The sequence below is a fragment of the Zootermopsis nevadensis genome, unplaced genomic scaffold (assembly GCF_977971745.1).
Source record: "Zootermopsis nevadensis isolate Lab colony 2312 unplaced genomic scaffold, Znev_1.0 Znev_ptg000212l, whole genome shotgun sequence".
Lineage (NCBI taxonomy): Eukaryota > Metazoa > Arthropoda > Insecta > Blattodea > Termopsidae > Zootermopsis > Zootermopsis nevadensis.
Window position 1 is genome coordinate 1 of NW_028259343.1, and position 27,825 is coordinate 27,825.

Here is a 27,825-nt window from a genome sequence, read left to right on the forward strand (position 1 = left end):
AAGAAAGGATATTGTTTTATGTGGGCTGAAAACATTAAATGGAATACATGAAATATAAAGAAAAAACTCATATGATTTCAGAAGCTGCATAACTAGCAAATGTGGAATGTAGATTCAGATGAAAACAACATTGAACGATGTAATAAATATCTGAGACCCATAATATTTTTTTGTAAAATTAAAACAAAATTGTACATTATATATCCATTACATAGGGTCACAACAGTTAGCTCATTTGCAAAAACAATGTCTACTAATAAACACCATCACATATTACAGCCTATAAGGTACATTAAAACTACTCCTTTAGATTGTAGCGCTACCTACCATGGTTGTCAGCCCCGAAAGAGTCCTTGGTAGTCACAGCCACGTAGTCGTAACTCTTTATATATGTCCTGTGATGAAAGTTCAAGCAACTCATCATTAATGTGTGGGATCGAGGGCTCCAGCAACACCGTTTCATAGGACATGTTTGCAGGTACTCGCACCAAACCACTTGCCGTTACCTCAAACCTCCCACTTGCTTGCTAAACCATGACCGTAAACTGAATGCTTCCTATAACAAAACAACTGAATATTAATGTTATGGGCTGTAGGTTAACCCTTTAAAGATAAAGAGAGTACCGAAGTGTACTAATTTTAAATGTCCACAAGCAGTTACCTTGATGAAATTAAGTGTCTAGTGTTTTGTTTCTTTGTTTTCCTTATTAAATATAGTCAGCACTGCAAACAAAAGCATTATTAAGATTTTAAAACACATTATTTATTAGCATAAATCCAACATTTCCAGCAGTGGCGTGCAGTGTTATTTTCAGTAAGGGAAGCAGAGCTTTCTTCTGATTGGCAAGTTGACAGTCAATTCGAGACTTGTCAAACATCACAATTTGCACTGTTGAAACAATGGGGGTTTGAGAGTTCTCATGTCGTTTCAGTGCTTTATGAATGTCGTTGGTATCACCGAATCCAGTCTTGTTCCATTTGTTTTCCATTCAGAAACAATAGGCACGACCAACAAAACAATTTTCCTATGTTACGGCAACCGGATGGCCACTCTGTTTTCAAATACTGTTCCAAATAAAATTTCTTCACACACGATTTGGTCTGTCAAAGTTCTGGCAACTTGCATGCCTGTCGTCCTCTTTCGATGATTATTTTCTTTTCAGAAAAGCCCCCACTATTAAACCCCCATTTTAAAAGGTGTTCGACTGCAGTCACATGAAGGTTCTCTACCAACATAACACTTTAGCTATGCATGTAGTCTAATCACTCCTCTGCCACTTGTACCACGAGATTGGAAATACTTCCCTTGCACGCAGATCGTTTACTTTCTGGAGTTTAACGCGCTTCAAAATACGATTGCAGGAGAGGGACATATCGTTGAAAGGATAGGAAACATAAGCACGTACCACTTAAGACACACATATAGACTACGAATGATAAACTGTGTCATTATTCTGTAGTCCTGTGGAACTAAACATCCTCAAATACAACAGGTACATTGGTGTGAATTTTCCCAGACATCAGACTAACTGATTCCCACACTAGTTCCTGTGCAAGATATAACGAGAATGATAAACAAGTTTTAACCTATCTTTGGAAGAACTGTATACATGAGCGTACGATGAACAGGTCTCATATCATGTATAATCTATGAACAAATCAATAATTTTTCAACAGAAATCAGCATCGGAGGTGAACACACAAGTTTTCTAGGTAATAACTTTTGTTTGAAAAGGTACAACATAACCTCTATTATCTACAGAGCCTAAAACTGAATTTAATATGGTTTCTGAAACTGAGCTGTCACGATTATTGCGTGACAAAATACAGATCTTATTAAGATTTATAACATTTACTTGTCGCACTTTTGATAACATATATAATTATATATAACAGAGAATAATTTATGCCTTACTGAAAAATATATTTCTCTCACTGATCAATGCTGCCAACAATATATCGTATCTGTATATCAAACAGATTAACATGAAGATAATGTAAAATTGTAGAAGTATCCGAAGCTTAACTACAATAAATCCTTCTTGGGCTACCGGCTGTGTAAGGTGGCTCAATAAGGAAAAGAACCTTTTTTAAGAATGTGCATTTTTTCAGTGGCTAACCATTAAATTCTAAATTTAAAAATTCAAACTGCTCCAGAACTATTACTTTTAAGACAACGACCCTGATTACAAGAGAACAGAAGCATGACACAATTACATTTCTCATCGCGTAAAAGTAAAAACCAAGTTTAGTTTTCTAAAAAGTCGTACCTAAAGATCAGAAAATATTCGACAATATAAGCTGATACTGGATTAATGTTTGTGAAATTACCATCCTTACGTAACTACAGTGATGAAAGCTATCAAATAAAAACAATCATCGGCAAGCACGCTACAGAGGACCAGTTTGTTACGCAGCTGCCCTGAAGATGAGAGCAGAGATGGCTCTCAAAACGTTGGCAGAGGATATGGTTCATTCACCATTCAGCCACCTGATGTGGCTCGTAGCCCTAAGAATCTTTCATTATATTTCTACACAAAATTGTAAATGAACACTGATTACTAGAATAATGTGATAAGAACATTTTACATAATAAAAAACCTGCATTTATATTAGATTCAAAAGTAAGTCAGATCAGCCAAACTCCTCTTTCTTACTGTGCAAGTACAAAAATCATTTCAAAACACGTTTATTATTTCTATTCGTTTTCTACGTTGAGTATCCCTTCTGGTCATATTTGTAATTTTGGTTCCGAGCCCTCTATTAAAACAACATGGATCAACTTCTGTTATACAGTGAATTTAAAAGACAAATAAGGAGCAAATTTAATCTAACCATGAGGTTGCAAGAGGGAATTTAAATTATCTTATCTCAAAGGTTAATAAAATTAATTACATTACAACTCACAAGGTAGCCAGTGGCAGGAAAGAGATTTATTCCATTAATGATATATCCAGATAAATATTTCGCTGATCCATCCTCTAAGCTGATAATCACAGATCGTTCGCCAGATTTGGCACTCGGCTGTAACAGAATCACAGTACGGACATGCATAAAGAGCAGCGGAAGAACATATCTCAGTAGAGTGGAAATAATGATTAGATGTGACTGGAAGTACACATATCTGGAACAACGAGCAAATAGAAGACACAGATTCCACAGCCACAACCACAACCCTTTGGATATTGCAGCATCATTTTTGCAGCTGACCATAAGATACAGAAGTTTACGTTTATTGTATGAAATGACTTGTTCTCCATCCTTTGGTTTAGTCGTAATAAGGATCTATGGAATGTAAATAAACTCTACTCTCTAACATACCTGAATACTGCACTTCCTTATCCAAGTCACAAACGCTCCAGGTGCTTCGTTCTGTCTGGTTCTTCACATCTCCAACTCCAAATAAGCTGCTTCCCCATCACGCACACAACTGATCTTCTGAAACACTGATATTCAGACAAATTGGTCTGCCGTGTCTTCGTAGATACCAGTCCACACACACTACAGCTACAGTTCACATGAAAGTTGCTACTCAGCACATCCCCTGATCTCAAACTCCTCTTTCAGACAGACAAGGCACTCACACTGAATCTATAACCGTACACCTCCTCGGAAAGCAAGGAGATCACACGAGGGCCTGAGGTCTTCCTTGTGGCATTGTGAGGCATGCTACGAACACCCCATATTTGGTCACTAGGAATCAAAAGTGTGCAACTGTGTTGCGGTGGCCACATAACCAACATTACAACCTGTAACCCTAGCTGCTTACTTCTAGCTTCTTCACTGTGATAAGCTCTTACACAAATTTAAATCAACAGCTACTGAATTTCCACATGCAAGTCACAAAAACAGAGGCTGCCAACACGTGTCTGTGGATCATCCCAACCGCATCGCCTGATGAATTGTGTCCATCATGCACAATGATCATGTCAGCTCCCGGTGCAAAGTCTTGCTACCTCTGTAGTAATGATGGACTCGTAAATGCGTAACGTCTATAGTATCCCATATGCTTGCATTCACGCCTGCCTGAAACAAAACCATGTACAGAAATAAACATCAGCATTGAGAGACCAGTATTAATTCTTACTACGAAGGCACTCTACACCACATTAATAACCTACTGGCAACTAATCCGGCCTTTCGTGCAACCAAAATATTTCCTACTTTACGTACTTCACACAGGAGAAAGATGACAAACATCAGTTCAAATAAAATTACAAGCCCTGGCAATATAAGAGTAAAGCTGCACTCGACCGGGCATGCATCCTACCATCACGCCGTCCGAAGTAAACAATACCAGCAGAGGAACTGCGCCATCTTCTCGCACGCAGGGACGCCAACGTCTGAAAAACAGCTAAAGAAATGAGGTTCTGACGGCGGGAAGTACGAAGATGACGGTCTTCGGGGGATTTATAGCTGTGTTGGTAAATTTCTAGCAGACTACAAGGCGCTGCAACTCAGAACAAAGCCATCTCCAATTCGCTTCAGAAGTTGTCACTGCCAATTATTTGGAAGTAAATATTTAAATTCTACTATTAAGAAGGCATGTTTATGTTGCATTATAAATAGCTATTTTTAACCCTTTAAAGCCTAATGGTAAGTATAAATACCCTAAGCTTCAACAATTAATTTCCCTGCATGTCTCGGCACCGAAGATAAATGCATTCTACTCTCGCATTTCCCTCGTCCTCAACCATCCACACAGGGTCGCCAGTCTATTTTCATTTGCTATTTTGGGCAAACTGTATCAAACAAACACACAATAAAGACACAAAATTTATCTAATTATCCGTCGGCAGGTTTCATTTCGACATGGGTTCGTATTCTTTGATTAGTTAAGCAATGAAGGCCACCACTAAAAGTATTATAGTTCTAAACACTTAAGCACTGGAGGTGGAGACAGATGAGATATTACTTTCTTCTGGCTATTACGTGAGTATATACAATTTCATATAATAATTCACGGCACTCATTGGAACCACGGTTCCGGAGAATTTGACTTAAATACGTCTATACGGAAAGGAAGTTTATATATTGACTTTATTCTAAATATTTCCTTTATAGATCCTTTACAATTGAGATAAGTTTGATTAAGACATTGATTATTTAACTTGAATTAGTTACGTTTAAGATGCATCTGTGGTAGATGAATGGCGGTTGCTTCTAACCTTTCGTCCCCCCTTCCTCAACGGCGGTCTTGGCTTCGTTTCCATAGAAACGGGAAGATGCTGTCATCACTCTGGTTACATTCTGAGACACACGACAGGTGCAGGGATGCCATAAAAAGATACATAGATTTTTAACTCCAATACTTCATGAATTTCAAGGAATTTTTGATGGAGATAGAAATTTTGTATACAGACGTAAACATGTCCACGAATTTCGTGGCATCAGGGTGAAAATTAACATAGGTTGTATCTGTTGACCTAATGATGGAAATTTTGCTTAGACAGTTATAATTAAATGTAATGATTATTAATATTATACGCCACTATCACCGTAATTATAAAATGAAAGGAAGGGATGGTATGAGGACTATAATCACATCAATGATCCTGATGGAGAAAGATGACACCTGAAATGTCGCCGTAAAAGTTTTAGGTCGTACATTCTACTTGATGTTAGGATAATGAACGACGCCATTTCACTTAAAGCCAAGCTAATAATTCCCTAGAAGAGTTTTCAACTACACGCTTCTAGAAAAGCGAAATCTAGAAAGACCAAAGACAGCTCGTGTAAACAAGAAACAGATCTAATGGACCTAAACACATTAGAAAGAAAGTTGGTGTCACAAATTCTTCCCAGGTCGAGAATTCAGGTTCTCACGGCAGCGAGTACGAAGAAGACTGTCTTCTGAGAAGTTTCGGGGGTCATACTGCCTCCATCTTCAGGGCACACACAACGCAACATCGCAGAAGACAGAAATCTTCATTCTCGCCGCTGAGAAAACTTCAAATTTCGCCCTGAAGATGGAGGCAGTATGACCACCGAAACGTTAGTAGAGATCTACCTGACTACAGAGCTCAACATCCCAAAAGACAGAAATATTCATACTCACCGCTTTGAAAACTTCAAATATCGCCCTGAAGATGGAGGCAGTATGACCACCGAAACGTTAGTAGAGATCTACCTGACTACAGAGCTCAACATCCCACAAGACAGAAATATTCATACTCACCGCTTTGAAAACTTCAAATATCGCCCTGAAGATGGAGGCAGTATGACCACCGAAACGTTAGTAGAGATCTACCTGACTACAGAGCTCAACATCCCAGAAGACAGAAATATTCATACTCACCGCTGAGAAAACTTCATATTTCGCCCTGAAGATGGAGGCAGTATGACCACCGAAACGTTAGTAGAGATCTACCTGACTACAGAGCTCAACATCCCAGAAGACAGGAATCTTCATACTCACCGCTGTGAAAACTTCAAATATCGCCCTGAAGACGGAGGCAGTAAGACCCCCGAAACGTTAGTAAAGATCTACCTGACTACACAGCTCAACATCCCAGAATGTAGGAACCTTCTTACTCGCAAATGAAAGAAACTCAAAACTCGTCCTGATGATGGAGGCAGTATGACCTCCGAACTTTACTTTTATACCCTTTAAATGGAATGGTAAGTATACGTACCACCTACTCCAACAATCAGTAACACTTTGTGTGGTTCTCGCCGTAATCAGCGGTCAATTCCTTAAACAGCGTTAACCAGTTGATCTCTGTAATGGTGAAGAGTTGTGTTTTCTTCGCGGTACGGACTGGATTCTTAAATATCATTCAAGGATTCATTCGCTAACAGCATTCTGACATTCCTTTCAATCCATGAACGTACTTCAAATTCGCTACTTTTATAGAATTCAAGTATTCAAGACTATCATCATTTCCCTTCAACTGTTTACTGAGCCTGAGTTCAGTGTTTTTCATGGAACAGGGCGCCATACCCTAAGCCAGATCAGTCCACTCCACACCATGTACGTTTAACGATGTCAGAATTGCGTGGAGTTCTACTCTCACGCCTTTATGGAGTGCGCTTTAGGCTGAGAGCTAAGTTTTTAATATTATCATTAATCAGTGCGTGGCTTGCGTTACGCAGTGGTGTTAAGACATCGCGAAGAATGACGTATTCTCCTTCAGAACCCTCGAGCGTCTGCTCTGGCTAAAATTTGTTTCCTTCTCTCTGGGCTTGAGGAGATATGAAACTATGACAACTGAGAAATGTAAAGGGGAGAATAAAATTAAAATTAACCCTGAAGAAGTAGGATGTAAGCATGTGGCCCCATGGAGAGATCTCATGAACCTCTAAATTCCATAAAAGACTGGGAATTTCTTGACCTGGTCTCAAGGACTCCACTTGTCTCATTCAAAGAACATATGAACCCTGACATCTTACAGGAACATAAATTAGATTTATTGAAATCCATGGAATAATGTAGTTTACAGTATAGCTCCTACTACAGTGTACAAATGAAAGGGACATCAAAGTAATAGATACAAAATAAATGTTCCCCAGTGAATTTCAAACCTCTCTGGCAAATAGAAGTCTCTTCGGGAAATCAAAGATCAATACCTCAAATCACTGTTTTGATTAAAGGTACAGTAAATATAGCCTCCAGCTCATTTTATGATTTGAAACATTTTATATATTTTATATCCTCACTTAAATAATAACAGAGTTGGGATCAAAAGTAATTCATTAAGAACAATAATAAAGACGAATTTGCCAGACTTTAAATAGCAAAGCGTGATAACTCGCCTAGTCAAAAGCAGCAACATTTAAATAAATATTATAAAACCCACGTGATAACTGGCAGCAAAGGTCTTTAAGAATTGTTTTCCAATCCATATGAAATGGTTCTTTAACCATGCTCAAATTCGCACGAGTTACTTATCAGCAGTGGGTAAAACAATTTCGAGATGATGGAACCACCACCCTAGCAAAGAAAACAAATTCTGCGAACACAACAACTCTCTGAAAGCGACAACAGATGAGCAGAAACGTCAGATACTCGGCCGCCATCTTTCGCGTCGGTCTACTTGATCGTTGATTACATGTAGCAAAAAAAATTGTAGGCAGTCACTGCAATATGTCGTTGCCATGGCCGTGTCCAGTTAGGTTATGTATGGCCAGGTCATTATAATTATCTTTATTTCTCTTTATTATTCGTATGTTCACTCAATTTTTTTGGATTAGCTGCTTTGTGATTCATATTTTCATTCTGTCTGTGTGTGTTGTAATTTCAAAGTCTTAAGATAGTATAATTGCGTCATATTGTGAATCAAATATTAAATTAATTATTCGGTTTTGTCCGTCTAATCATTTTACAAATAAGATAATTAAATTATCATTTTATGTCCCACATCAAATAATCGATTTACATTTGGAACATTTTTACAACGTGTTTCGGTTTCATCGAACCATCTTCTGGTGTAAAATTATATCGACAAACTTAAAACTCAATTACAATTTCGATATAATTTTACACCTGAAGATGGTTCGGTGAAACTGAAACATGTTGTAAAAATGTTCCAAATGTAAATCGATTATTCGATGTGGAACATAAGATGATATTTTAATTATCTTATTTGTAAATTTTAAATATAATTGTGATTAGACGGACAAAACCGAATAATTAATTCAAAGTCTTAAATTTAGACAGCTATGTTTCAAACAGTTGTGTGGTTAGTGCACATTCCCAGTTTCACTGTAAATTTATTCAAGATCAAACATTTGATGTCTTCTTCAGTGTTTCAACTTCTTGTGCGTAATGTGTAGATCTATTTGTAGCTTATCATTTCTCTAGGTCAATACTTTGTTTTGTATTATGTGGAATTTATATAATAGTACGAATTTTACTTTATAATATATATTGTATTATTATTTTTATTATGACTTTTTCCACATCTATCGTCATCTGACTGTCTTATGGATCCATGAAATGTAAATAAATTATTATTATTATAGGAATTACTGTGCTTAATCTAAGTCCCTATAACTTGCATGTCACTTTGATGATGTTCACATGGCTTAAGTACACTTCTGCCATTAGAATAATTTCATACAAATAGAATAGCATTAAGGTACGCCACAATATAGTCAATAAAAATATACTCTGCCACATTTATTGATTGTGCGTTACGGAACGGACATAATTAATTTAAACTGTGTCCAGTCTGAATTAATTAGTATCTTATACAAAGTGTTCAAACGTAGAGCTTGGATGAAAATGTAATGATTTAAAGAAAAAGGTCCATATATGGGGATTAAATGTAAGATGCTGGTATATGAGGCTGTGTACCTTGGCATTAGTGCAGTTGAGCAATGGAAGGTTAATGAGTTTCATAAAGGTGCACAACATGATAACAGTTTATGTTCTGGAAATTAAGTGAAGAATTATCATGAGATACCATTTTGTCCTGAAAATAATTATTATAAATTTTCAGGCATGCAGTGTTCTAATTCTGAAGTCCTGAAATTATGATATCAGAAGTCTGCAAGTTTCAGTCTGGAATCTGCCAGTGTAAAGACTCTCTCCTGTTTTGTGTGTTTGGTGCACAAGAAATGTGCTATCTAACAGAATTATGTTTAATTCATAATTTTACAGCAAGAAATTGATATTATCAAAGTAGAAAATAGAGTGAAGAAGATCCCATTGGTATCAACACTGACGAGGTTTACATACCATCGACATTTTCTGTAAAGAATTTTGAACCGGAAGTAAGCATTGCTGTTAGCTTTCATTTGCATGAAATGGTTACAATGAAACAACTTTTCTTCAGCTTAATAATGTTGCAGTTTTGTGCTCTGAACTGGATCACAGGTTCGAAGTGAATAGTCTATTGATTATCTTCACCTACTAAGTGATAACAATCGGACATAGTCGTAAAGAATGTCTGTTCCATTTCATGTAATGGGAGGGAATAGCATTGACTGATACATGTGTGGTGGTTCTACAGAACTGCACAGATTCACCGAAAGATGTACCTGGTTCAGATAGTGAGACGTGTTACGATGGAAATCAGGTCGTCGGTATAAACACAGAGGATGTCACAGATATAGAAGTTGAGGAACACTCTGTGCCAGTAACACAGGTTATCTTATTTTCACTGCCGAGAACATTTTTTACAAGTACACAAAGTCACTTTTGTAGGATCTGAGTTTTTCACAGCGGTGACTCTAATGATGACTGTCTTCTGGGTTGTAGCAACGTGTAGTCTGGTAGAAGTTTACCAGCGTTTCAGAGTTCCTTGCTGCCTCCGTCGTCAGGGCGATGAGTTGGTAACCTGTCAGATTACACGGTGCTACAACCCAGAAGACGGCCATCTTCAAACACACTATTGAGTTTTTCATCTGTTGTTCTATCTGTCCATCCAGAGGAAATGACCCACTTCTGGTGAATGGATTTTGAAGAGTGCTTTCCAAAATGTGTTCAGTGGATTATGTTTTGTTGCACATTGCTTATAGAGTACTAGTTTTAATCAGTCCTTAATTTAGGAAAGTAATTAAATATTGAGTAGATTATGAAATGTTTTAAACAGTGTTATAACCACAGGAACATTGTGTTTCTTCATCCCCTCCATTAACCCTTTGAAACCAAAGCTCATCTGAATAATTTTGAAGAATTCATTCCGTATCACTAAGAAAGCACAACTCTTCAACATTACAAAGATAGCTGGTTATGTTAGGTTATGTTAGGTTGGTTAGGTTAGGTTAGGGTAAGGAAATAATTGCTGTTTGTTAAAGTAGGTGGCGCATGTAGTTACAACTGGGCTTTAAATTGTTAAGCATTGTTTTGATAGTACATCCTGCCACTGAACATAGTTTTCAGGACAGTAGACTGATCGACACCCATTTCTTCAATACCTGTTGGAAATCTTGGGTCTGCAGAAGACTAACATCTGTAAGTATAATAATGACAACCGGAAGATGGGAACAGAACCAATATTCAAAACACTGTTTATATCAAATATAATTCAGACAACACACAATGTCCAGATTGTATCATCAGTCTGCTACTGTCATCATTGCTTAGAGAATCATCAGTTGTCCTGTTATAGACCCAGAACAGTAATGATAACTCTATCCTGCTGTGTAGGAACAGAGTGTAACAAAGTTATGAAGGAAATGAAGTTCGATCTGCTAACATTCATAGATTCTGAAAATGGTTCTGCAGTAAGTGACACTGATATTAGGGTAAGCTGAGTTACCAGACTGCACTTACAGTGAATCTTGCCTAGGATGATGAACCGTGTGGTTTAGTCTTTCCACTGGAATGAGGACTGTCTGTCTGTATGCGGTAGCCCTCTAGTGGCCTTTCCATCAACTTTGAGTTACAACTGACCAGATGGTCAATCCTTTACTGTTCTGTAATTTCCTCTTCTCATGTTCCTTTTATCTTCTCTCTTTCGATGGCTTGACATTCCTTTGCCTGGTCCTGGTGGACCATCTTACAGGATGGGGTTGTTAATAGTTGTGTTGTCTGTGCCTGTGAACTTTAACGGTGCGTGGGCTAAATACTCGATGATGATCTCTTGAGGTTGAGGCACGTTTGGGATTAGTGTCCCTTCAAGTGTAAACAGTTTTGTTTGTATGTATTATTTTATATTTCAATACAATACAAGGTTTTAAGACTCTGAAATGCTGGTAAACTTCTACCAGATTACACAGCAAAACATCTGAAAAGGCAGTTATGTTTATTTAAGCTGATTTTGTGAAAATATATTAACAAGAGTAGCAACACTATATGCTGTTAGTCAAAATCCATCAAGACAACTGCATAACCTCACTTCCTGATACTTAAGTTCCCACACACAAATTAATTTAACTTCTTGTGTGCCAGTTTTTCTAACAAAATCTGACTGGGTCAAGAGAACTTCAGTTTGGACATTACGGCATGGAATGAGAATCTGGGAAGATGTGGCATAAGTGACATTTGCAAGTCTTCCATGCACTGGAGATACGATGCCCCTGAACCTTGTTCCTACCAGGCTGTCATTCAGGAGTCCAACCGATGCATATTGAACTCAGACCTGACAAACTAAATGCATTAGCACATTTACAATATCTCGATAATTTTATAACCTAGCATTCATGTTATGTAAATTCTTCATGTACCACACAGAATTAACAGTTTAAACTAATATGGAGGCCCATAATTCTTGCAATATTTATAAAACACACCTTCCACTAAATTCTGGTCATGTGATGGGGTTTGGTAAGTAAAGTAAAGTTTGTCCCACTATACGCCATGTAGGCGCTTGGGTGGAGAGACGGTATAGCTCCTCTCTTCCTTGACCTCGGCACTAGATGGGGGGTGTGGTCAGCATCACGCTCCGGTCGGCTTTACCTCCGGGAAAGGACCCCCGGTACCCATCGTAGAGGAGGCTGGGTGGGCCCCAGAGGCTAGAGGAAAAATCCTCTGCCCCCGTCGGGGATCGAACCCCGGTCGTCCAGCCCGTAGCTAGTCACTATACTGACTGAGCTATCCAAAAAAACATAATTATCACCTTGGTTTCAGACTCATTCTTTCTCCTCTTCATGTTATGTTCATCCAGAAATTTTTCTCATTTCTTTAACAGAGTCCTTTGAGTGAACATCAACCTTTACACAGTGGAGAGAGTCCATATGCATGTAATGTGTGCAAAAAATCATTTCGTCAAAATGGTGGTCTCAGGACACATCAAGTCACGCACAGTGGAGAGAGTCCATATGCATGTAATGTGTGCAGTAAATCATTTCACTCAGAGGGGTCATATGAAGAGACATCAAAGTATATATCATTGAGACTGTTCTTATGTGTGATGAATGATCAGTGCATACGTAGTACATAGTATCCTAAATCCTATGACATGTAAGATATTTTCCTGCCCTGAGATTCTGAATAAATGTCAACTCGTGCAGAGAATATGTTCCGATACTGGAGTAACGTCTTACCTGTTCACACAAAACAGAAGATATATTTGAAAAAAAGAAGATTGGCAAAAATAAACAGCTTTAAGGGTTTCAGTGAAAGTTCTGTAAGTTCTTTAGAACTATGAAACTAATATATTCGTCTCAGCTTATTTGGCCTGCTCTTCCAATCCTCTTTGCCTACTAAATATGATGCAACACTAATTCATTCAGAACATAACAGAAAAATCTTAATAACAGACTCCATGCAGCAGAGTTCTTGAGTCATCAAGGAATTCCCAGTCTTTCATTGAACCCTAAGTTTCACAGCTTGAGACACTCGAATCAAATACACACACTTTAGAAATCTCGAAAAAAGACTTTTAAAACAAATGCTAGGTCGGAGAAAACATAACATTAATCTATTTTAAGGGATATATTTTGTTTCATTTACGATTCATTAAGGTTACAAGAACAAGAAATAAAATTCTAGCTGGAATATTGCATGGAAGCGAGCACGAGGAAAATTTCCACTTAAAGCCGTTGTGCACAGTTAATCTACGAAAAATTTTTATAAACAAGGTTATACGAGAAATTCAGATTACACATCACGATATAAACTTAAATATTGCTCACAAATCAAACTGTGCGAAACACGAAGTATTTAAACATACCATAATCTTCTTTCCTTTATACTCCAACATAATACACGATCGCCCAACCTCCTGACCGGCTCCCCTGAAAAAGAAGTGAGGTTAGGATCGAATATTTCCGAAAAACCAATATTATTCTAACCTATAGCTAGTGTAAGATAACAGCATTAACATACAAAGGACATACTTGGGACTCGGGCTTTCTTTTAGTCGACATATTTCGCCTTACGTTTCAAACCAACAACGTAGAACACACAATTTACAAACTCAATTGCTCAATGCAAAATGGGCATAGAGTACAGAGTATAGAAGTTCGTAAACAATCACAAGGTACTGTAACCTGTACGAAAGACTTTCTAATGGAACGTCTGAAGAAAATCTACTCCCTCCCAAACCTGCTCCACAGTCCAGGTATTTCTTCATTCAATTGTATGCTTTTCTCGACTGTTACGAAATGTATATGTTAATCTCTGTGTACAGAAAACCACGCGTCAGTTTCTTATATTATGAGAAGAACACCAGATTCATAAGGAACCACTAAAGTAGACTCATGATGTAATTTATGTTCTTGACAACCAAATATGGTGCTTATGCGATTACAATCGCGGTGCCCGAATTTATAACTTGTGTTGGGCAAGGCCGTGGTTTAGGCAACACGGAGTTTTCCTCCGTGGCATCCCAACAATTACTCCATTCACACACAGAAGAAGGCAATGGCAAACCACTTCTGGATCATCTGCCAAGAACGTATATGAACAGGTCCCAGTCCGAGAAAAGGATGGAAGGATCCTGTTCATATGGACCTGTCGTCAGACAGAACACTACAAATAAAATACAGACGGATTAAAACAAATAATTAATATAATATTCACAATATGACGCAATTACACTATCTTATCAGACGTACGCCGCTTTCGCACTACGAAAACTCTTTTATAGAAGCTTAGCAGCAAAGAGACGTGAAAACTAAGCGAAAGGATTCATAATTCATATGACAGCCTAACAGAGGATGCGTGATATTAAAATATGACGAGAATCGAACTCGAGCCGGAGAGAACGAAAATACGTCCCCGTGACAAAATCTAAAAATGTGAAAATCGGCGCTTCTTGTGTCTACGTGCTCTTTCGGTCGACTCTCAAGAGTCCATGTGCGTTGTTTGATCTTAGTTTACGAAAAAGATCAAGATGGCTGCCTCCATCATCAAGGCGATGAGATTCAAGGTCAACATAATTTAACCTCGCCCTGGATATCTATATTAACGTCTATACTTGAGCTTAACACACGCGGTTCAATTTGTTTGTACGAATGATTTATCATTTATTGGTTTCATTGACATAGAAATGTTAATTTTCACCGGAATTAATTTCATCCTGACTAGAGTAATTTTGTTGCTACTCTGTGCTGTGTAATCTGAGCACTTACGTGAATTAAGAATAAGCAACGAATCCGATTAGTTTAATTTCATGTTAATATTTTTGCTGTTTCTAAATGATTACAATAAACTTTCAGCCCTTCTCAACTCTTTAAATCCCAGTGGTAAATGTATATACCATCTGCTTTAATAATAACTATCTTAATTTTGTATTTATGGATATCATATGATTCTCACTTTAACCCTTTGAAGCCGAAGATCGTCTGAATATTATTTACGAATCCAGTCCGTACCGCGAAGAAAACACTACACCTCACCATTACGAAAATCAGCTGGTTAACCCTTTGAAGACGAAGATCGTCTGAATATTATTTATGGATTCAGACCGTACCGCGAAGAAAACACTTCACCTCACCATTACGAAAATCAGCTGGTTAACCCTTTGAAGCCGAAGATCGTCTGAATATTATTTACGAATCCAGACCGTACCGCGAAGAAAACACTTCACTTAACCATTAGAAGTCGAATCAGGCGGTACCACATAAGATTTAACAAAAGAACATCCCGGTCAAAGCCTTAAACATAAAAATAAACTTTGTGGGATTTGAGGTTCTGACGGAGTTGGGTTGTCAAGCCTCTGGGGCTTGTTGGTAGATACCAATGTTTCGGAGGATCTGTTGCTTCTATCCGCAGGTCTGAAGAACTGTGAGCCCAAGCCCACATGGTGTCCGAACTCTTCTGTTATTTACCTGTACTCCGATCTTAATCTGTATGTGACAGGATTTAATCTTGTACGATGGACAGATACATCTTTCAGCTCTGTGTATGTGGACGATACTTTTTGGCTTCATCCACACACGTGCTTAATTCTCTAGCTAAGATTACAGATGCTTACAAATAAGAGAAATTCAGACCTCGGTTTATTTTATTTAATTATTTTATTTTTTATATTCGACTTTAATGACTTTGACTGCAAGATAAACCAGTTACGCGGGAGCAGCGTGTTCGAGATTCAATAATACGTGAGGATGATGTTCATGCCCTGATCCGGGTAGAGAATCTGCCGTGTCAGATGGTTCTTGAACACAGGAATTATTATTTTCTGCTCGATGGAAACCCCGAACAGTTTGAAGCCCAAAATTTGTCGAAATAATATTCAAGAACGCAGTCTGTACCAGGAATGAAAGACAACACTTCACAGTTAAAAAGAGATCGGTAGTTAATGACAGTTTGTTACGAGAATCGAAGCAGTTTGAATTGCTAGTCCTCCTAAGAGAGGGGGCCTATATATTTAAAGTTTTAAAATACATGATAGATCTGTTTTGTGTGAATTTTGGGGAAAATATTAATGGGAGTCTATCAGAACATTCAGTCTACAGAAGGAAACGATCAGTAGCCATAAACTGTAAGTGATTGTAGAAGTTTGTATTGTTCAATAAACCAGTTTCTATGTATGGGCTTGTACACTTTTCTCTGATCCTTACTGTCAAAGCTCCTAAGGTATATTAGGTTTCCCATATTTTTCATTCAACATTTCAAGCTTTCGAGGCTCTTTAAGGTTTGATAATTGTGTTGGTTAATCAGAGCACTTGAAATACATTGTTTCTGTGTTCTAGTACCATAATGTCAGAAGAGATATTGTACATTGATCTGAATCATTCAAACAGAGATTCCTTTGAAACACAGGGAGTCAGAATGATGTTCATAAGAACATAAAACATGCTGATGATAGGAAACTTAAAACTGTTTGTCCACTTGGGTGCGAGCAGTGGTCGTCAGCTGACGTGCCACTGAGAGAAATGGACTCGTCTCCGGGAGAGCTGCGCCTAGATGCTACGTGCGTCGAGGGAGCGGGTCCCGGCTGGGAACCGGGGCCCTTGGCTAAAGGTTTCAGCGCGGTGGGGTGATCTTTAGTGGGGAGCGGTGTCGAGGAATCCAAACTTCTAACTCCCCAGCGCCTGGCCCAGAAGAGGAATGCCTTCTCGACACCAGGACATGATCAATCTGATTGACCACATCCATACTTGGTACCTTCCAAACAAAGGACAAGTTTCTGAAGTGTCCTTCGAGCCTTATCTTGCACATTCTGTCTCCTAAAGGCTCGAAACCTAAATAGCTTCGTTTTTATCCACCCTGCCACGTCCATCCCATACTTCAGCACCTCCGTCATCATGTGGCCACGGTCAGTGTCGCGGTTCGCTTCCGAGTCCGTGAACGTTTGCCAGGGTCCATTACCAAAATGATCCATCCGAGGCTCTTTTGAGAGTATCCTAACAGTACTCGTTTTCCGGGGTGGGGTTGTTATAACCCCAAGCCCCAACCTGGAGGACCAGGGTATCGCTCTTAGTCTGGCGCATCGCCTTAGACCTGTCCGGCTTGGGTGACCCTACCATGAGCCGAAGCTCCGGCCGGCATAGCCCTTTCACACGTGAGCTGAAGTGACTGCTAGAGATAGAAATCCCAGCGAAACGCATTGGACCCTTTCAGACGAGAGCCGCGGTGAACCTGTGCGAGCGGCTCATCAGCCACTATGCAGCTCTCCCCGCTAGAAGCGGCTTATGGCGGGGAGAGTCTTGCCTGCTTCGACATGGAACCCTTTCACACACGCAAAGAAACTTGAATTTGTAGGAAAAAGAGGTGGTTAGAGCAAAAATTTTAATATCAAACGTACCTACGGAACAAGTCAGCGATTTTAAATACTAAATTAGTCCGTTCCTTAGCTATCTTCAATGCTTTCTTGTAAATGTGACTATTTCTATGTTCCTGCAATCCACACTGAACAATATCTGTATGTTGGTACTCGTGTAAATCTAAGCCGCTGTTCAAAGTCTTGTAGCACCGATGTGAGATGTTCATCCTGGAAAGATAACATCTTTTTATCTATTAAATTTGTTACCAGCTACCAAATATGACACTGTCTCATCCAGTTCTATTGATTTGTAACTTAAAATACAAATGAAAAGGGAAAAATACAAGAGCTGAGAGGGTTTACAATGATCCGAGCTGTGCAATAAACAAATCATACTGTCGTCTACATAGGGATTTTAATTCTGTTATTATAATCATCGCTTTTCCAATTTCCATTAAGGAGTGTTGACAACTTAATATATTTCACTAAAATAATTAACACTTTAAAATAAGCACGGTACGCTTCCGTGATAAGAGAAATAATCTAAAATACTTCATCCAAGTATAAAAAGTAATCAAGTATATCAAACTGCTTACATGAATATGAAATATATCTTAGTGCGAAACAATTTATATTTCACAGAATTTATTACAAACTTTTCTCGACTTACTGCGAGCAGGCAACAATTTTTTTAATAGTGGCCAGGCTCATCACTGCGTAATATCAGTCGGACTACATTTTTTCAGTCCCAAACTTTAGGGACAAACATAAGCTAACCTTAGATACCCACAAATGCTCAGGTAGAATAGAAGAAATTTAATGAACAAATCAAAATTATTGTTCTCTGGCCAGAATACATTCTGTAATTAATTAGTCTTTATGGAAATATTATCTAAAAATTATACCGCTTCGACTGATTTAATTGAATGAGTTATGAAAATAATTATCGATAGTAAAAAGAAAATTTGGAGAAAAAGCATGACAGTCCATGTTTAAATAAGCAACTTTTATTTTTGTATTATTATCATTCTTATGTCCCACTACACGCCATGTAGGCACTTGGCGTTAACCTCGACACTAGATAGGGGCAGGCAGCCCTCGGAGGAGGAAAAACCCTTTGTCCATGTTGGGGATCAAGTCTATAATCACTCAGCTACCCCAGATCCCCTTTCTATCAATGAAGATTATTAATTATAAACAAGTCTGTAGCGTATCGTCCCAGCGAATTATGTTCATTCTGTGTGTGAAAGTGATGGGTAGGAATAAACAAATGTGTCTGTAGTCTTAAGTAAATGCCTGGAATTATAGGGTAGCATGCAGAATTTAAATCCAGTTATATTTTTTTTTCCTTAAAATCCATCTGCTACATGTGGAGCTGAATCCTACCTTCAATGTGTCTATTCCTCATATTCACGGCGATTCAAATTCAGTAGATTTAAGAATACGCATGTAAAATTGCCTGTGTAATTACAAACCTTCGTTTTCTTCATCTGACAGCTCACGTTTTACGTAGTATAAAAGTAAGTCACGGATCCCATACTCATTCCGCTTGGACACTGCAAGCGATTTCTTAATAAACTCACTCGTCATATTTATTTCGTGACCAAAGAGTTCCCAGCACCTGCGACAAGTATAAATTTATAAAATGAACAAACACGATTAAATCCACGTTTACGGATCACTAATTTGTGTCTGTAAGCGTATACTGTATTCAAATCAACCAAAATTCAAATTGATTTAATTATTATAATGCAATTTAAATTTTAGTTAATAAATAAACTACAATACTGTAACAAGACGCAGCAGCAATTATTCATATATATATATATTTTAACTCTTAATGACAAGACATGCAGTAGAATCTTATGATCTGTCACACCTGATATACTTAAATATAAAACAGCTTTAAATCACTGGGAGAAAAAGTTCAAAATTCAGTCCTGCAAGCAAAGTCTGAAAATTACATGTTAATGACAATAAACAAAGAATAATGACTTAACCTCAATTTTGATATTCACGTCCTCGACAAAGAGAGCAAAGTCCTGATGGTAGCATTTCATTTCATCTGGCAAGTTCTCTATAACAAAGTCCAATTGCACCTGCTATGCCATTCTCTTGAGAAATACTAATTTTATTTAAATTTCTGGAACATGAAAATTTGAAATTGTTCCCATACGTGGGCACCTCTAGTGACAGGATACATATTCAAATGTCTGCACAAATATTACATATCCGTTCCTTCATTTCAGTAAATTCTGATGACAACTGTGAAATTGTAGACACATTTCTTGGAATACCCCCCAAAAGAATATAATTAATATAATAAGCCTGGAGTAACAAAGGAACTGACCCAATGGCACATGGCAGAAGGGGTAGAGATCTGACTTGTTGAAACCTTTCAAATTTCATTCTGTATCATCTTCAAACAACTACCAGAAATAACACATCATATTTTCTTGTGGGGTAACGTTCTGTAACTTCGATATAATTGTCGATGGTGAAACAAATGAAATATATCGTAACAAATGTATACTTTCACTGGTCTTATTAAAAGAGAAATGGTTTTCAGATCACGTCATACAGTATTTATAAGGAACATATTCAAAATGTAAACAAACTGATATTAAAGTGATAATTAGATATGTGCACAGGTCCAATTTGTTTTAACTCAAACCCAAATACTTAAGTAAGATGACAAACTTAAAATTCGTCAGTCAAAATAAGAATCAAGCTTGTTTCGTATAACAGGTTGTAACCGTCCCACTCCCGTCTGCTGTTGGAGTTGCCCGGCTCGGTTGCAGTCTTGTCGATCCTTGTCGTATGTGATGTAATTCGGGATTTCTGCTCATGTAGGCATGGAACTTTTCTCAGGGAATATTACATGGAGGGGTATAAGCTGAAGGTTTCGGTAATGGCTTCGAGACTGAAGTGCATAGTTTTTTGCAAGCACAATTTATTTCTTTTACGATTCACATCCACTGGCCGAATCGAGCTACAAAACAATTTAGGATGTTGCTTCCTCTGAATTCCAGAAAAGAGTGTCCTCACAAGAAAAATTTCCTGTCCTTTAGTCATAGGACTTCCCCCTTAACTTTCACAAAAAATGATGTATTTGGGCAGTAATGATGCCCTAGCTCACGTGGACCATTAAAAAAACCCTTTAGCCGGCGGGTGCCCCCTGCAAGAATTTTGGGGGTCACACGGTGCGATAATTCTTTCCTTTACAGTCGTAACAAGTGAAACTCGTAAATCTTTATTACTTGTTTCCAATTTATTTTTATTTGCGCCTCACCGGGACTCGAACCCAGAACGCGCGGTCACAAGGTGTAACACGCACGTTACTTTGTGATTATAAAACATATAAGCAAGTGTGACAATTATGATGCTGAAGAGCTCTGTTGACATATAAGATATACAACTTGTAGAAGTAAGGAGAACCTAAGATACTCAGGATAATAATGCAGTTGTTAATACGCAAACAATTTTTTGTTGTTGCGAAGTGTTTGGAAAGAAAATCACCCATCTACAATATTTATTTTTTCATAATTACAAAACCAAAACTAATGCAACGTGCATTTGTTTTGAACTCACCTTCAATCAAGTGCATTTTTTCCCTCTTCTGTGGCCCTTCCCTCAGCAAGGATCACTTCCTCTGAAAACACAGACCACAATCTTGCATTTTGGAAAACAAAATTGAATTTTCAAAGCGGAAATTAAGATGAGATTGACCGACATGACAGTAAATTTCTCTTCTATGCCACCATAAATGAGAAACATTTTGATTTACTTTCTCATTTATAGTAAATCTTTCAACTGATTTTTCCTAGCCCTGGTATTAGATCTGAAGATAACAAATTCGCCTCGTGTATGTACGTTAAATGAATTATTTGAAATAAGAGCAGTAAGAGGTGCAGAGGTAAAATAGTTTCACTGGTTATTAATATCTGTTACATGACGTGTATCTATGAAATTGTTTTCTTATTGTCATTCAGATTGTTCCATCAGTGGAAGTCAATTTAGAAATCCTTCAGGCATTTCTGTTGCTCAAAGAAACGAACAGAGCGGAACAGGGGAATCCCTAAATTGGGTAGGAGAAATAACAGACCTGCATATTTTATTGTTTTATTTTGATGTCAGAATGATAAATGAGAGGCAAAATGACACAAGATTATGTTATAGACAGTACAGGAGCATTTTCACAGTCAGTGTAAATGAAAAATATGTAAGATGTGGTTTTATTCTGCTCTTTGATTCCATTCCATTAAAAGCGTGACAAATTTTAAATATTTGGGAGCAACGATAATAAATCGAAATGATACTCATGAGGAAATCAGGAGGCGACCATATTCTGGAAATGCTTGACAATTTTCAGTTCGAAATATTTCGACTTCCCGTCTGATTTCTGAGAGACTAAAGATCAATATGTACAAAACAATAATTTTGCCCGTTGTCTCTCTCTCTGAGGGAGGAACATAGATTGCAGGTGTCTAAGAAATTGTAATTATAAAACTAATATAGTGCAAGTCATTTTTGAAAGAAGTCCTATTCTTTTACTTGTGGGACCATATCCATCAAACATTTGCTCCATGGCAGTTCACATTTTACGGTAATGTTTCATGCGGTTATCAAAACCCAAAAACTATTGCCCCCCCCCCCAACAAAGCATTCAATCATGTGAACACTGTGACAAAAGAGTGAGAAATCCTTCTTATGCACAACTATGTGAATGTAACACAAACAGTTTTAGCTTTGGTGACTCTGTTAAATACCTCGTACATCTACCGGTATCTCTGCTTCATTATGTTGTTTCTACATTGTTCATAGGTGGCAGGACGAGCACTTCGCAATTGATATACGATCTGTGGTTGGTAATCCATCTTCTATAGTCAATCACTGACCGGTGTTTGCTGTAATCTGCAAGAAGTTTTAGACGAGAGCGGCTGTCTTAAATGTACGTAAGGTAAGTAATTTGTGTTTAAATGCCCTCCTCAATTGGCCTGATTCTTTTAACCTTCCTTCTTTTAGTTCATATGTGCTACAATTAATTGCTTTAAGTAAGGTTATTATAGGTTATAATTTAATTTGAAATTCTACTGCAATTTCTTGTTCATCTGATAAAGATAATTTGGCGAAATTTTTGTTTGTTACTGATCGATACGTTTCTTCGGTGCATGTGGATGAAGTGCCCTACTTTTGCCCTCTCCAATTGAACTCTGATTAATCAGAGCCAATTTATAGCAGTTATGTTGGTGCAACTTGGAATCAGAAGACTCAAAATACAAATTGCAGTATTTAACAGTGCTTTAAAAATTTTCACGTTTTTATCTGTGACGATACAAGGGGAATTCAACCCAACATTCCTGTCCTCAGATTACATTTCAAAGTATCTGTGATAATTATGAAACATGTTCAAATTTTTAAAAACTGGGCTGGCATTTTTAAAGCTTTGCTTGTGTCCGTAGAAACTTCTTTTTACGAAATGCTGCTTTATGATGAAGCAAAGGAAATACACTTAAATCTCCCTTCAGTAAAAATTATGTCTGATAATTACATCTGTAACTATAAATAAAAATCATTATACTATATCTGGGTTCAAAATAATCTGTTGAAAAAATATACTGGAAACATATTTGTGCTGAGTCAACTTCATAGCGTTTTGAAAGTCAGCTGTATATTACAAATTATATTAAAACATAGTGAAACTATTATAATATGTGTGGTAAACTTATTTAAGTACGCACCTTAAATTCTGAATAAATCAAATGTGGGTGTACATACTCGTATTAATATTGTTTATACTTTTTCAGGTATCTTTTAAATTTATCTTAATATTTAATCTTACATGGTGGTGGCCTGCATACAATTGCATCAGAAGATGAGATAGTAATCGAGTCTTCTGTTGTTTCAACACGTCGTGGTACTAACTTCGTCTAGCATTAAGCAGCTCAAATTATTGCTATGAGTGAAATAATGTGAGATGGGGCGCAAACCACATCTCACTATAAAAATTAGCGAGTCACAAAACGTTAAAAAGAACTCAATGAGGATATGGAACAGCACTAATGTGCCTGTTCTTATCCGCAGTTTTCATCACAAGAAAGGAAACTGCTCTGAGTTGAGATTCTATGTTCTCGCAATATGTACATGAGTTTGCTACCTTCATCATCAGTGTAATAAGTATGATAATGAAGGCAGCATGCCCCTCTGAAACACTGGTCAATATCTACCAGACTACACATTCGCAACATCTCCGAAGACGGTCAGCCATCTTCCTGCTCTGAATTATTACGGTACTTGAATTAATGTCCCCCTCGCTTCTCTATGAATTTCAACAAACACACTGAGTGTCTTGGATAATTATGTCCATAATAATATAGATCTGCTCGTGCTCTGTATCACAATTTTCTGTTTTCATACCGTGCAACGCTTAAGTTGTCCTTCAATCCCTTCTGGATCATCAGAAGCAAGTTCTAACAGGCAAGTTGCCTCCTCCACGACTCAGTTCTTTCAAAGCCCTTGCAAGCCGGGGCTCTAAGTTCGATGGGGATCGGAATCTCTGGAACTCGAGCTGGACTTCTGCAAAACATAATAATGCATGCCATTATAACAACCTATCAGGGTTCTCAAATTTGTAAACATGGTTATCCTCTCCCCGTGCAGAGAAGTGGCAAAATCTCTTATGAGCTCTGGTGAAGGGTCTGGCTAAAACAGGTATCTCAAACCTGACCATCAAGAAGAATAATCAGGCTGGCTTGCATTATAAGAGGGGCAGAAAGAGGAAAGGTTTCCTCAAGAAGGTTGACTGAAAAACTCTGTTGCTGATTCAGCCTGGGACCAATGATGGGGGCTCTGCTGTTCAAGTCAGTAAATTGCAGAGGGAAGCCGGAGATATCCAGCTGTCAGCAGCCATGGATCCACCGGCTATGCTCAGGTATGGTGGTCATCAGGACATGGGCATCACTGTGGAAGTTCACGGTCGACGGTGTAAAGTGCGGAGAGGGAAACTGATGTGTTTCCTGAAGAGAAAGGCATGACACCTACCTATCTTGAGCAGCAGCACACTTATGTGTGTTCTTGAATGAGCTAAGGAATGGCTCTGAGGCGTAATTTCACGGATAAGTCACTGGGAGAGAGTCAGACTGAGAGTTGTGAAGACTGGATCAATTTCAGAACTCAGAAAAATTTGTGACATAGATCCCTGGGAAACCAGTGCAGATGGCTACCATGTTTATGAGATTTTTTTTATTATTATTATTAGTGTTCTGTCTGACGACAGGTCCATATGAACAGGATCCTTCCATCCTTTTCTCGGACTGGGACCTGTTCATATACGTTCTTGGCAGATGATCCAGAAGTGGTTTGCCATTGCCTTCTTCTGTGTGTGAATGGAGTAATTGTTGGGATGCCACGGAGAAACCGGGGAAGCCCCCGGAGGAAAACTTCGTGATACCTAGACCACGGTCTTGCCCAACACAAGTTATAAATCTGAGAACCACCGGGAATTGAACCCGGGACCCCAGGATTACAAGGCTAGTGTTCTGACCACTAGACCACTGTGGCGGTCGTTTATGAGATTACGACAGCAGAATTCAAGTCTGAGGATAGGCACAGACAAGTTCCCCAAAAAGGGGTCCACTCACCTAACTTTGAGAGTGTATGATGATGGTATTTATGCTGTTCAGAGGCATGGACAAAGGGGGTCGGTGGCTCCTTCTTAGTTATCTGAGAATGGGGCTGTCCTTCCTACAGATTAACTAGCATCACAGCAAACTGGGCACTCATAAACTCAGTGAAGAATTGACTGCAGAGCATACAAGTATATCTCTGACACAGCAGCCATGATATTGACTGTACTTCTATAGGAAGATCCATTTATATACCTGACTCAACACCAATGGCAAGGGTGTTCTGCATACTTGCTCTGTGACTCAATCAAACTGCTGCTGTCTATGTTGGCAGACATAATTAACTACTGCAGGGAAAGGCAAATGGCCTTATTAATCACAACAAGTAACATAGAGAAGTTTGGTCACCAATCCTAGAGCACTACTGGAATACCCAGAATACAAAAATTTACAAATATTAAATCAAGGAGAAAGGTTCACCTTCCTCAGCAATAGAATGCAGGAAATAATAGATTTTAATCCGTGTGAGATAAATGGATGGTGTCTCAGAACCGTCTTTATCATGTCATACGCATGTCATCTTTAATCTCAAGGGAGAGCACAAGGAGTAGGTGAACTACAGAAATTCACAGACCACCTGATGGGCCTCCTATTGGGAGGAACTACAGTCGGTTTCTTGGTCACTCTGGTATTCTGGAGGGTACTGCAATAGCTGTGGAGTTTCTTCAGGGAGCCATTCTCTCTTCATATGAAAATAACCATCCCTTATCAGACCACCAAAAGGCAAGACAAAGGTTTCCTGTTGCAGAGGTCTATTTGGCACTAAAAACAAAAGATCTTCTGTCGTGGTATCAATGACACTCCACAAAATGCTCACTAAGCAACGCAGAGACACATATGGGCCTTCTTTGCTTCCTTCCAGTGAAATGCTGGAGACTGATTTCCCTGTCTCTGAAGTGTTAAATGAGGAAAAGACTGCATGGTAATAACATTCCACATGCACAATAAAAGTAAAGCCATCCCATTATACGCCATGTAGGTCACTTGGGGGGGAGAGGATGTATAGCTCCTAATTCTTGACCTCAGCACTAGATGAGGGTGAGTGGTCAGCATCACGACCCAGTCACACCACACTCCGAGGAAGGGACCCCAGTACCCATTGGATACGAGTCTGGATGCAGAGGCTAGAGGACAAAATTTCAGTTGTCCAGCCCGTAACTAGTCACAGCTCATTCCATATGAACAATGACAAAGAAAAAGCTATTTAAGGCAATGCCAATTGTGATCTTCTGGGTTGTGATCCCATACAGCAAGTTTTTACCAACATTTTGGAAATGTTCATATAGTCTCCATGATCAGGGTTGATACAAAACTAGTTGTTTGACTCTGCATAGTGTTGCCTAACTGTAGAGGTTAACAATATCAACTTTCAGGTTATCACTGTAGTAAAGATGTTGACTGTGGGTATGCAAGTTACAATGCAGGGGCTGTACTGAAATACTGGATTTGTGCCCATTATAATTGTTAATGATACTGACATATTTAAGACAAGATGCAGCATACCAATTTACTGTTAATCTGAATCAAAGCACTGCTCTGAGATATCTTAAGTAATTTCTTAGTGGGATTTGAGGTTCTAATGGCAGTGTGAACGAAGATAGTTATCTTCTGGGTTGTAGCACTGTGTAATCAGGTAGACATTTACCAACGTTTCAGAGGTCATACTCCATTCACGGTCCAGCTCCTATAAACAGCACCACTCACCCAACTGGCACATTCATCGCCCTGATGACGGAGGCAGTATGACCTCTGAAACGTTGGTTAACATCGACCAGACTACTGAGCGCAACAACCCAGAAGACAGAAATCTTCATACTCTGATGATGGAGGCAGTATGACCTCTGAAACGTTGGTTAACATCGACCAGACTACACAGCGCAACAACCCAGAAGACAGAAATCTTCATACTCATCGCCCTGATGATGGAGGCAGTACGACCTCTGAAACGTTGGTTAACATCGACCAGACTACACAGCGCAACAACCCAGAAGACAGAAATCTTCATACTCACCGCCCTGATGATGGAGGCAGTATGACCTCTGAAACGTTGGTTAACATCGACCAGAATACACAGCGCAACAACCCAGAAGACAGAAATCTTCATACTCACCGCCCTGATGATGGAGGCAGTATGACCTCTGAAACGTTGGTTAACATCGACCAGACTACTGAGCGCAACAACCCAGAAGACAGAAATCTTCATACTCTGATGATGGAGGCAGTATGACCTCTGAAACGTTGGTTAACATCGACCAAACTACTGAGCGCAACAACCCAGAAGACAGAAATCTTCAAGATACAAGCTCCTTCTTCTTCACTGTGTATTATTACCCCTGCATAGATCATCCATCCTGTAAATAAAAATAATATATTATGATATTAAAAGGAAACACTGTCATATAGTTAAGCAGTGTTATACTACTGATGAAATAAGCAACAGAAACATGTGAACTACAGTGAAACCTCGATGCATCGTTTTCGGCGGGGGTGGGAAATAAAAACGATAGATGCGGGAAAGCATTAAAAATTTTAAAAAAAAACAATGTTTCTCTTTCAAAGTTACTTCTTTTTACCAAAAAAGTCTTTAATGGACAACT

The 27,825-nt window shown here is 38.5% G+C and overlaps 1 protein-coding gene and 2 long non-coding RNA genes across 11 annotated transcripts in view; 1 reads left to right on the forward strand and 2 right to left on the reverse strand.

Annotated features, from left to right (window-relative positions):
• Positions 1 to 301: 301 nt before the first annotated feature.
• LOC147870704 (uncharacterized) lies at positions 302 to 6,742 on the reverse strand. Of its 3 annotated transcripts, none has more exons than XR_015533230.1 (5): positions 6,636 to 6,742; positions 4,174 to 5,250; positions 3,322 to 4,026; positions 2,908 to 3,024; positions 302 to 556 (listed from the first exon to the last, which is right to left on the reverse strand). It is a non-coding gene; the product is annotated as an uncharacterized LOC147870704 (long non-coding RNA). The 3 variants fall into 3 exon arrangements; XR_015533231.1 differs by lacking the exon at positions 6,636 to 6,742 and having other exon boundaries at positions 308 to 556; positions 3,322 to 3,446; positions 3,801 to 4,026; positions 4,174 to 4,496; XR_015533232.1 differs by lacking the exon at positions 6,636 to 6,742 and having other exon boundaries at positions 307 to 556; positions 4,122 to 4,516.
• Positions 6,743 to 8,090: 1,348 nt separating this feature from the next.
• On the forward strand, positions 8,091 to 16,368 carry LOC147870705 (uncharacterized). The gene is made up of 2 exons (XR_015533233.1): positions 8,091 to 8,130; positions 9,444 to 16,368. It is a non-coding gene; the product is annotated as an uncharacterized LOC147870705 (long non-coding RNA).
• Positions 11,675 to 27,825, reverse strand: part of LOC147870706 (structural maintenance of chromosomes protein 6-like) — a 36,912-nt gene continuing 20,761 nt past the window's right edge. Inside the window, exons 9-15 of one of the 7 annotated variants that reach the window (XM_087342118.1) lie at positions 23,961 to 24,119; positions 22,313 to 22,457; positions 21,135 to 21,195; positions 19,019 to 19,164; positions 17,586 to 17,771; positions 13,563 to 13,626; positions 11,675 to 12,481 (exon numbers count right to left, since the gene is read on the reverse strand). In XM_087342118.1, coding sequence (XP_087198244.1) covers positions 24,075 to 24,119 — 45 coding nt within the window. In that variant the 3' untranslated portion in view covers positions 11,675 to 12,481; positions 13,563 to 13,626; positions 17,586 to 17,771; ... (2 more) ...; positions 22,313 to 22,457; positions 23,961 to 24,074. Of the gene's footprint in view, positions 12,934 to 13,562; positions 13,627 to 17,555; positions 17,772 to 19,018; positions 19,165 to 21,134; positions 21,196 to 22,312; positions 22,458 to 23,960; positions 24,120 to 27,338; positions 27,580 to 27,825 lie in introns of those variants that run through there. The other 6 variants (XM_087342117.1, XM_087342121.1, XM_087342120.1 and 3 more) reach the window with 6 other exon arrangements.